This window comes from Ovis canadensis, chromosome 17, assembly GCF_042477335.2.
Source record: "Ovis canadensis isolate MfBH-ARS-UI-01 breed Bighorn chromosome 17, ARS-UI_OviCan_v2, whole genome shotgun sequence".
NCBI classification, from domain to species: Eukaryota; Metazoa; Chordata; class Mammalia; order Artiodactyla; family Bovidae; genus Ovis; species Ovis canadensis.
The window spans coordinates 83,291,673-83,302,500 of NC_091261.1; the positions used below are offsets into that span (position 1 = coordinate 83,291,673).

The 10,828-nt window shown below is 55.6% G+C and overlaps 1 protein-coding gene across 2 annotated transcripts; it reads right to left on the bottom strand.

The window, feature by feature from the left end:
• Positions 1–208: 208 nt before the first annotated feature.
• LOC138422506 (protein DGCR6) lies at positions 209–4,611 on the bottom strand. 2 transcript variants are annotated; one of them, XM_069557509.1, is made up of 5 exons: positions 4,314–4,611; positions 4,079–4,239; positions 2,004–2,104; positions 1,051–1,191; positions 209–632 (listed from the first exon to the last, which is right to left on the bottom strand). In XM_069557509.1, the coding sequence occupies exons 1-5, from the start codon at positions 4,421–4,423 to the stop codon at positions 549–551; spliced, it is 597 nt and encodes a 198-aa protein (XP_069413610.1). In that variant the 5' UTR covers positions 4,424–4,611; the 3' UTR covers positions 209–548. The 2 variants fall into 2 exon arrangements, with proteins under 2 accessions (XP_069413610.1, XP_069413611.1); XM_069557510.1 differs by having other exon boundaries at positions 2,004–3,572; positions 4,314–4,447.
• Between the last annotated feature and the right edge of the window lie 6,217 nt (positions 4,612–10,828).

A 10,828-nucleotide genomic window follows, 5' to 3' on the forward strand; every position in this document is an offset into this window, starting at 1 on the left:
CCCCCCAGTACCCACCAGGCTCCTGCCGCTTTTGCAGCCATGGAGCAGGCTGGCTGTGGCCCGAGTGCCCTGGGGCTTGGCCGGTGTGGGGGTCCCTGTGACGTGGGGGGTGGGGTCATCTTCTAAATTCCGTAGACCTCAGAGCCCCCAGACGAGGGCTACGTGGGCCCGGTCATGACAGGCTCCGCAGAGTGTCACACAAGCCATGTGCAGGCCACGCTGAGGCAGCTTTATTTCTCGGGGTCACACACAGTTTGGGAGCCTGTCCCTCTCAGGAGCTGCACCTTCTGAGGGAGGGGCCGAGAGGTAGGCCAGGGCAGGCAGCCAGACAGCTGGGTCCGCAGTGCCCTTTGCCTGCCTGCCTGCCCTCACCAGCCCGGGTCGGGGGCAAGGACGGTGTGGTCCACCTGGCTTCTCCTCACAGGGTGCCCTTCCTGCAGGCCGCTGGGAGGGTGGTGGCCAGGCTTCAGGAAGACCAGTGCCAGGGGCTGTCTGCTGCCTGTGGTCACTGCGGGACAGGGCGATGCTCCCGGCTGGGATGGGCGGGCTCACAGGGCCGCCTTCCCTGCCTGGCGGCCCCTCTGCTGCAGCTTCCGGATGAGCTCCAGGAGGTTCATCTGCAGGGTCAGCTCCTGGGGTGCAGATGGGACCAGGGGGTCCGCCTCAGCCCTGGCAGAGCCCAGGGAAGCAGCCTCTTTCCCCAGGTACTCGAGGCAACCATGAGGTTCGAGGGGCACTAGGCAGGGAGCCCGTGGGGGGAGTCTGGCCGCTGCCTGCCAGAAAGGGGCTGGAGCTGGGACTCGGCCCACAGCAGGGTTTGCAGCTGCCCTGGCCTGGCACGTGTGCAGGGATGCAGGGATGCGGGGAACCGCAGATGAGGGCCCTGGTGGGGCGCAGCAGGCCTGAGCAAGGTGGGCGATGCCCTGCAGGCAGCTGGCTTGTCCTCTGGCGGCAGAGGCCCCCCAGCGGCCAGCTAGACCCCCAGAGGGGATGTGGCCTTTGAGGACCAGTAGCCCCTAGGCTGTGCCAGGCGAGGCCCGCGGCACTGACCTGCGGGTTGGTGGTCACGTAGAAGCCAGCCACGCCTGCCTTCTCCAGGGTGCTCTGCTGGTCCGCCACCTTCCGGTCCAGCTCCAGCACGATCTTCTGGTCCATCGCCCGCTGCTCCTCACGGATCCGCTGTTCCGCCGCCTGCCACGGAGAGGGCGGCTCAGGGCTCAGCCTCCTGTCCGCCCACGATGCCGCAGACACACTCCTGGCCTGCCACCTCCGGCCCCTCTCCCCGCCCCAGTTGCTCCAGCTTCAAGACTAAAGATGGTGCGGGCACTGCACCTAGGACCCTTCCCACACAGAGACCTGCTCCCAACACCCTCCTTCCCCACCTCCCTCCGGGTGCTGCCTGGCACTGACACCCACGAGTGGCCAGACGCTGGCCCCACCCCTGCCGGCTGTCCAGCTGACCGCTGTCTCATCCTCTGCGCATCTCCTCCCACTACAGTTGCCATCATCCTGCTCAGCACCTCCTTCCTGCACGCCCTGGCTTGGGGCTGCCTTGAGGCCCTGTGCCGGTCTGGGCGTGCACCCTCCCCTGGGGGTTCTTGGCCTCCGGGTTGTTCCCGTCCACCTGGGAACAGGACTTGGTGGCTCCATCCTCCCACCACTGTTCTCGCGTCCCCACGGCCATGGGGCACAGCGGCTCCCACTCATACCTGCCCTGCATAGGCCCAGGCGGAGGAGCTGTGGTCTGAGGGAGCAGGTGGAGGGGTGGGGGCACCACACACTCTTCACCCATGCCAAATGCACACCCCCCAGCGAAGAGCAATACACGGGCACGTCAGGCCCTTGTGGCACCCATGCACATCTGCCCAGAGAGCAGCACGTGGGCGTGCCAGGCCCTCGGGCCCAGCCCAGGCTGTGTCCCAGGCCGGCTCCCATGCCACTGCGATCCCCTCCACATGGCCCTGTCAGCAGAGTGCAGGGGGACCCCACGCCCACACCCCTACCTCGAGCTCCCGCTGCTGGGCCGCCTGGAGCACAGGCAGGCTGTGGGGCCGGCAGGCCTGCTGGGCTTCCTGGTGCTTCTGCCGCAGCGCCTGCCTGAGCACTGGGAGAGGACGAGACCAGAGAGGCACCGTCAGGTGGCGGAGGGTGAGGGGTGAGGAGGCGAGGGCGTGCTCCGGCTGTCCCAGCACCACAGGCAGCAGGCCAGCGGTGGGCACGTGGTGGAGGCCTGAACTGGGTGCTGGGCGGAGCTCTGGAGATGCAGCGCCCAGCCCACTCGGGTCTGCCCTCACCCAGGGTATGGCGGTCTGCAGCAGCAGGGCTCCAGGGTCCCAGAGGAGGGGGAGGCCAGGCATGTGGGGTGAGGGTGGAGCCAGGGCCACAGCCTGAGCACAGGGAATTGGAAGATGGGGATGGGGGAGACTGGGTTGGAGGTTTCTAGGCCTACATGGCTATAGGCCAGGAGTCCGGCCTGACCTGCCTATCACCCTTGGGATATCCACTGAGATGTCCCAGAGACCATGCAGGCAAAGGCCCAGGAAAGGGGCACAAGCAGGATGGCCTCTGCTCCAGGGCACGGCAGTCACTCCTCCTCTGCTGTCCTCTGCTGGCGGAGGGGCGGAGCCACCCTGCACACCCTGTCCACAGCTCCCAAGGGAGTAGGGTGGCACAGACCCGAGGGGGCCCAAGGACATGATGACCAAGTAGGATTTATCCCAGTAATGCTGTTTATCCCAGGAATTTAAAAAACACTGTTAATTCACTCTAGTCACCAAAAAGCCACTTGATCATTTCAAAAGATGCAGAAAAAAAGCTTTGACAAAACCCAACATCCATTCCTGACAGAGATACACTCATCCAGGGACAGACGTCCATCAAACCTGCCCCACAGGGAAGGGACCTCATGTCACCACAAACATTTAGTGGGTGTATCATCACGCTGTCCAGGTCACAGGGAGCACAGAAGGCAGACAGGGAGAGACGACGTCAGCGTGAGGCAGTCCATTTGGTCCAGAGTGGGGATGTTCTAAGGCAGAATGCCCCGGACTCTTCAAAAAGTCAGCACCACCGTGAATGGTGGGAATTCTTTCAGAAGCAGAGGCCAAGCCGCAATGCACAGCCACACACTGGGTCCTTGTCAGTGGATCTGAGGCAAGTGTTGGTGTGTCTGAGCGTCAGAACACACCCTGGAGTGACTGGTTTCTGTCCGCTGTGGTCACACAGCAGCGTTCTTGTTCTAGATCACTGCTCCTAACATCAGACCAAGGCTGACCCCCAAGGGTGTCTGGAGACATTCTTGGCTGTCGGCCCTGGAGGAAGGCGCCACTCTCGTCTAGTATGGAAGCCAGGGATGCTGTTTAATGTTTTGCAAAGAACTATGAAGACCTGTCCAGCCACAGATTCTAGCAGCGCTGCTACTGAAAACCTTGGTCTAGAGGAATGCTGAGGGCTTCTGGGAAGTCAGGTGGTGTTGCATACACTGATGGACAACAAGAACTTTGTCAAAACTTCAATTACTGAGCGGAGCTGGAGAACATATGGGTATTCATTATAGTGTACTTCCAACTTGCCTGTGTATTTTTAAAATAAAGTTGGGTAAAAATAAAAGGACAAAGGTGAGAAATCTGAGGGAGCCGAAAGAGCATTCCCCGCTGGAAGGAGCTCCGGAGGCCCCTCCCACCCCTGTAGGGATGCCTGGGAGGGGCCAAGGCTCAGGAGGTTTTGCCCAGCGTGTGGCTCCGGGGGACGAGTTTTCAGGGCCCAGGGGGTGCTTCGGAGCTCCGTGCATGGGAACCTGATGCACCTTGGAGGGGGAACGGGCCCCATCGGGCGCTGCAAGCCTGCCAACGCTGCGGGCGGCCTACAGCCACGGCCGGAGCTGCCCGCGGGCTGACGGATCTCGCCTGGGGGTGGGTGAGAGCGTCTCTGGGGGCCCCGCGCGAAGGTGACACAACCCCATCTGTCACCAAGCCCCGCGCCCTTAATGGGGTCGATTTCAGGGGCTGCTGCCGAGCGGAACCCGGGGAAGGGCTCCGCCCGAGACCCAGCAGCCCGCCCCGCCCCCGCCCCCGCGCACCTCGGTGCTCGTTCTGCAGCCGCAGGCGCTGGTTGTACAGGCTCTTCTCGGTGAGGTGCTGGATCTCCAGCAGCCCCTGGACGATCTCGAACACGGTGCCGTCGAGCAGCGCCAGGGCCAGGTCGCTGAGTGTGGTGTAGGACAGGCGCTGCTGGAAGGAGCTGCGGGCGGAGCGCGGTGAGCCCGCGGCCCGCCCGCCCGGCCCCCCGGCCCGCCCGCCCCAGCGGCCGCGCACCTGGGCAGCTCCTTGACCAGGCCCTGCAGCGCCGACAGCAGCTGGTAGTGCCGCTCCTGCTGCCGGGCCCCGTCCGCCGCCTCCTCCAAAGCGCCCGAGCAGCGCTCCATGGCGCCCGCGCCGCCGGCCGCAGCGCAAACGTCGCGGTCCTGTCACGTCAGAGCGCAGCGCGGCGCGCCACGCCCCCCTTCACAACAGTTCCAGACAAACCGCGGCCGGCTCTTGCCTCACCGGAAGGAGGCAGGCTCTGCCCTGGAGGAGGCTCCGAGGAGCAGCCCGATTGACCCCGCCCCTACCCGGGCCCCGCCCCTAACTCTGCGCCCCGCCCACACCCCTCCGCCCCGCCCACAGCCGCCCCTACCCTGCTGCCCCGCCCCTTACCCTCCCGCCCCGCCCATTTCCAACTGCCGCCCCGCCCTTTACCCTCCGCCCCGCCCCTTACCCTGCGGCTGGCTCTGCACCCAACCTATTATGAATAGTGCTGCTGGGTGTAACTGCATTCTTGTTTGAATTTGGAGATAGATTTTCAAAGCAGTTAACTAAAAAGTGAAGGCATGATTGTCGGATCGCGTTGTTTAGCTTTAGAAAACACCCCCCAGCTGTCTTACGAAGTGGTTGTACCTACATCCCACCCGCTGAGGGAGGTTCCTGTTCTTCCTCACCCTCCAGCGGTTGATATGGTCATATATTCGAAGTTTAGCAGTCCTAATGGGTGTGCTGTGATAGCTCATGATTTTAATTTGTAATTCCCTAGTAGTATGATTTTTTGGTATGATTTTCACTACGTGCGAGTCTGTTTTTGGCCAGGTGTCTGTCTGACCCTGACCCCTTTTCTAATATGGGTTTGTTTTAGAGGTTCTGTCTGTTTCTGAAATGGAGCAGGACCCTATGGTCCTTGCTTGCCCCCACCATGTCCCCTGCCTGCCTTTAGTCTGTGGAAAACTAGGCAAAGAATAAGAGAAATGAGAAATGCTGAAACAAAGGAAAACAAAGGAGCCTAGATAATAGTGATGCAGTCATTAAGCACAGTCAAGGACCTTCACTCGTTTCTCGAGGGCTGTAGGCAGTATTCTGAGCCACACCCTGTGAACTGTCTCACAGACACTGAAACCCCAGGAAGAGAAGGTCGCTACATGACGATCAGGCTGAACCCAGGACAGGAGCTGCCACAGTTCTGAGAGCTGACTGCCAAGAAATGGGAACAAATGGACCCTGGGCCTGAAGATGAAGTACCGAAAACAATCAAGATGACGCTGGTCAGACCACCGATGGCCAGGTGTAGATGACCACTAGAGATGACTGTGCTGTTTCTGCATGCAGCACCCCCCCCCCCCCCATTCTGTCCATAAAAGCTCTCATCCCTCGCTTGTCAGGGGTAAAGGGCCCTCTGGACAGATGTCCACCACCCTCCCCCCCGCCCCCGCCGGTTGCTGGCACCTGAAATGAAGCAAACTTTCCTTTCCACCACCCGGGGCCATTTATGGGGCGTTTGGGTGGTGAGTAGCTGGACCCACCACACTTTTTTGATAACATTTGAACCCGACTCCTTTCTTGGACATGTGGTTTAGAAATACTTTCCTCACTGTTTGTGTCTTGTCTTTTGACTTTCTGAATAATGTCTTTGTCAACTGCAAAGTGGCGCCTGCTGTGGGTGCCGCCACCTACCAGCACGAGGATTAAAGCCTGTGCTGCAGCTGCTGACCTTTAACCCTACCTGAAAGGAATTCAAGGTGGAGAGCACGAACTAGGCCCTCAGAGCTGGGGTGGGGTTGGGGGGAGGGAACCTAACAGGATAAGTCTCCAGATAGACATTCTCAGGAGCTGACTTTATGACCCCAGTTCTTGTATCTCCTCATCTATAGAAAAGCAGTAAAACCCTTCATCGTGTTGACTGTTCCTTGTGACTAGCAAAGGCTTCATGAGACCAGCAGAAACCTAGTAGAAACCACATATTTGGAAAAAATATGTGCTTAGATTGCTCACATCTCCCCTTCACCCAAATCGCATGTCTGTACTGACCTCCTTGCCCCCCTCCCCCACCCCTCTCTTCGGAGCAGTCTCTCAGACTTGCCTGCGGCGCTGTCTCAGGGCTGCAGTCCTCATTTTGCCCCAAATAAAACTTGACTTGCAGCTCTCAGGCCCTTTCCTTCCCTCCATAAAGTCCACAGTCTTTTCTCCCACATGGACTGGCTTTTGTGTCTTAAAACTCAAAGCTTATGACCTACGGGTCAAACCCCACATCATGCAGATTTTCTGGTTTCTTTGTAATTTTAATGATTTTGTATTATAAATATCTTAATCAGTTTGAGTGAATTTGGTGTAAAGTTATCAAGTTTGTATTTACAGTAATTTCATTTCATATAGTTTTCAGTTAATTGTTCCATAACTATTTTGGAGGAGTCATGGGATATTTGGCTTGAATTTAGTTTGAATTTCCTCAGTTCACTGGAGGCAGCACATGCGTTTTGAGGGCCCAGGATTTCTGCTGACTTGAGAGGGCAGCTTGGTCTGGATTCTTCCACTGGATGGCAGCATTGACTTAAAACAATGTCCACAACCCAAAAGTTGAGAGTTGATTTATTCTGCGGAAACTTTTAGGACTCAAAGCCCGGGAGACAGCATCTCAAGTGACCCTGAGAGAACTGCTCCGAGGAGGGGAGCCAGGTTACACAGAAGTTCTGCAGCCAAGGGCAGGTAGTCTACCATCAAAAGATGACTGTTAATTAGAGAAAAGCAGGTATCCCAAGTTAAGGAATTTAGTGTTTCTCTATGTGTGGTAAGAGGCAAGAGTCTGGGCTCACTGAAATAGTTTCTTTCATTTACATTTCAGCTATCCTGGAAGAAACACAAGCTGGAATCAAAATTGCTGGGAGAAATATGAATCACCTCAGATATGCAGATGGCACCACCCTTATGGCAGAAAGTGAAGAGGAACTAAAAAGCCTCTAGATGAAAGTGAAAGAGGAGAGCGAAAAAGTTGGCTTAAAGCTCAACATTCAGAAAACAAAGATCATGGCATCTGGTCCCATCACTTCATGGGAAATAGATGGGGAAACAGTAGAAACAGTGTCAGACTTTACTTTTTTGGGCTCCAAAATCACTGCAGATGGTGATTGCAGCAGTGAAATTAAAAGACGCTGACTCCTTGGAAGAAAAGTTATGACCAACCTAGATAGCATATTCAAAAGCAGAGACATTACTTTGCCAACAAAAGTCCGTCTAGTCAAGGCTATGGTTTTTCCTGTGGTCGTGTATGGATGTGCGAGTTGGACTGTGAAGAAGGCTGAGCGCCGAAGAATTGATGCTTTTGAACTGTGGTGTTGGAGAAGACTCTTGAGAATCCCTTGGACTGCAAGGAGATCCAACCAGTCCATTCTGAAGGAGATCAGCCCTGGGATTTCTGTGGAAGGAATGATGCTAAAGCTGAAGCTCCAGTACTTTGGCCACCTCATGCGAAGAATTGACTCATTGGAAAAGACTCTGATGCTGGGAGGGATTGGGGGCAGGAGGAGAAGGGGGCGACTGAGGATGAGATGGCTGGATGGCATCATGGACTCAATGGACATGAGTCTGAGTGAACTCCAGGAGATGGTGATTGACAGGGAGGCCTGGCATGCTGCGATTCATGGGGTCGCAAAGAGTCGGACACGAATGAGCGACTGAACTGAACTGAACTATCCTGGGCCAGTATCCTGTGTTTTTCACTTTCTGAGGTCCCTTGGGCTCACCTTAAAAATGGGCTTCCCTGGTGGCTCAGAGGTTAAAGCATCTGCCTGTAATGTGGGAGACCTGGGTTCGATCCCTGGGTTGGGAAGATCCCCTGGAGAAGGAAATGGCAAACCACTCCAGTGTTCTTGCCTGGAGAATACCAGGGACGGGGGAGCCTGGTGGGCTACAGTCCACGGGGCTGCACAGAGTTGGACACGACTGCGCGGCTTCACTAAAAGCGGCTGCATCTCGATGGCTGTTTTGTTCTTGTTGTTCATTCTGTCAGTCATGTCTGACTCGCTCCAACCCCACGGACTGCAGCATGCCAGGCTTCCCTGTCCTTCATTATCTTGTGGAGTTTGCTCAAACTCATGTCCACGGAGTCAGCGATGCCATCCAGCCATCTTATTCTGTCACCCCTGTCTCCTCCTGCCCTCAGTCTTTCCCGGCATCAGGGTCTTTTCTAATGAATTGGCTTTTTGCATCAGTTGGCCAAAGTATTGGAGCTTCAGCTTCAGCATCAGTCCTTCCAATGAGTATTTAGGGTTGATTTCCCTTAGGATTGACTGGTTTTCAGTTCAGTTCAGTTGCTCAGTTGTGTCTGACTCTTTGTGACCCCATGGAGTGCAGCACTCCAGGCCTCTCTGTCCATCACCAACTCCCGGAGATTACTCAAACTTATGCCCATTGAGTCGGTGATGCCATCCAACCTTCTCATCATCTGTTGTCCCCTTTTCCTCCTGCCTTCAATTTTCCCCAGCATCAGAGTCTTTTCCAATATGTCAGTTCTTTGCAGCAGGTGGCCAAAGTATTGGAGCTTCAGCTTCAGCATCAGTCCTTCCAAAGCATATTCAGGACTGATTTCCTTTAGGAAGGACTGGTTGGATCTCCTTGCAGTCCAAGGGACTCTCAAGAGTCTTCTCCAGCACCACAGTTCAAAGGCATCCATTCTGTGACGCTCAGCTTTCTTTGGAGTCCAGCTCTCACACCCATGCATGACCACTGTCGTCTGGTCTACCTCCTGCTAGATCGCGGGTACTCTTCTTCCTCCTGAGTGCCCTGAGGGCTCACCAGCTCACCTTGGAGGGCTGCAGTCTCTGATGACTGTGACATCCTTAATTCCAGATATATGGCCGGAAATATTCCACTTCTCACTGTGGGAAGGCCGAGCCCCCCTCCCCGACCCGCCCCTGCCCGGAGGCTGAGACTGGGCCACACGGATGCACAGGAGTTTTGTTCCGTGGCTCACCTGAAGGCAGCTGTGGCCCCTGTGAGTGGGGCCCAGGGTGAACATGGGGTGGGCCCCTGGCACCCTATTTGCATCCTGTTTCCAAGCAGGTGGGAGAGGGCTGCAGTGTAGGGCCAGGGCTCTGGGGTGGTGCTTTGGCACCTGGGGATTCGCTGTGGGGTAAAGGCGTATTAGGATGTTCACCTCGTTAGTCGCCAGCTCCCTCAGTCCCCAACAATGCATACTGGGGACCCAGGCCTGCCCAGGCTCCAGGGGGTGACTCTGGTCCAGCCCAGGTCACCATGGCCTAAGGGAAATAGAATCAGCACTTTTTTCTTTACTTTTTTTCTGTTTTTATCTGATCATTTTAATCGGAGTGTATCCTGGCAGGCAACAATCCACTGGGTCACAAAGAGTCGGACACGACCGAGCGTCTGAGCACATGTAGGTGGATTGCAATGTCGTGTTTCTTTTTTCTTTCTTTTTAAAAATCTACAGCAACCTGAGTCATTTATATATAGACGTGTTTACATTATTTTTTGGTTTCTTTTCCCACATAGGTTATTGGAGAGTGTTGATTGAGGCGGCTTGTGTTACATTGTGGGTCCTTGTGGCTTGTTTTACAAATGGCAGTGTGCATATGTTAGTCTGAAACAGCCCATTTCTCCCTGCCCCCCCGCCCCCCCCCCACAGCTTTTGTTTTTGGTGATCCTAAGTTTCTCTTCGAAGCATGTGAGGTTGTTTCTGTTTGTTAAAGCTCATTTCTGTCTGTTTTTTGATTTAACTGGAAGTGACACCCCATGACCCTTGTCTCTCCCCATCTCCCTCACTCCCCTTGGTGGGACCGTCTCTGCTTCTCCCCGGCTGCTCGACGTGGCACGGTCCCCTCCCCCTTCACAGCTGAGCAGTGTCTCCCCATCTTCGGTATCCGTCCGGCAGCCCCTCTACGCTTAGGTGGTTCCGTGCCTTGACTACGGTACCTAGCGCAGCTGTGATCACAGGGCTACCCTTGTGTTTAAAATGTTGGTTGTGCCCAGGTCTCTGCCCAGGCTTGGAGCCGCTGGGCTCTAACTGACTATATTTTCTGGAGATGATTTCCTTATGGGTATCTTTATTTAACAGAAGCAGAAGATAATAAAAAGAGGTGGCAAGAATACACAGAAGAACTGTACAAAGAAGATCTTCACAACCCAGATAACCACGATGGTGTGATCACTCACCTAGAGCCAGACATCCTGGAATGTAGAGTCAAGTGGACCTTAGGAAGCATCACTACAAACAAAGCTAGTGGAGGTGATGGAATTCCAGCTGAGCTGTTTCAAATCCTGGAAGATGACGCTGTGAAAGTGCTGCACTCAATATGCCAGCAAGTTTGGAAAACTCAGCAGTGGCCCCACTGGAAAGATCAGTTTTCATTCCAATCCCAAAGAAAAGCAATGCCAAAGAATTCTCAGACTACCGCACAATTGCACTCATCTCACACGCTAGTAAAGTGATGCTTAAAATCCTCCAAGCCAGGCTTCAGCAGTGTGTGAACTGTGAACTTTCAGATGTTCATGTCGGAACTGGAAAAGGCAGA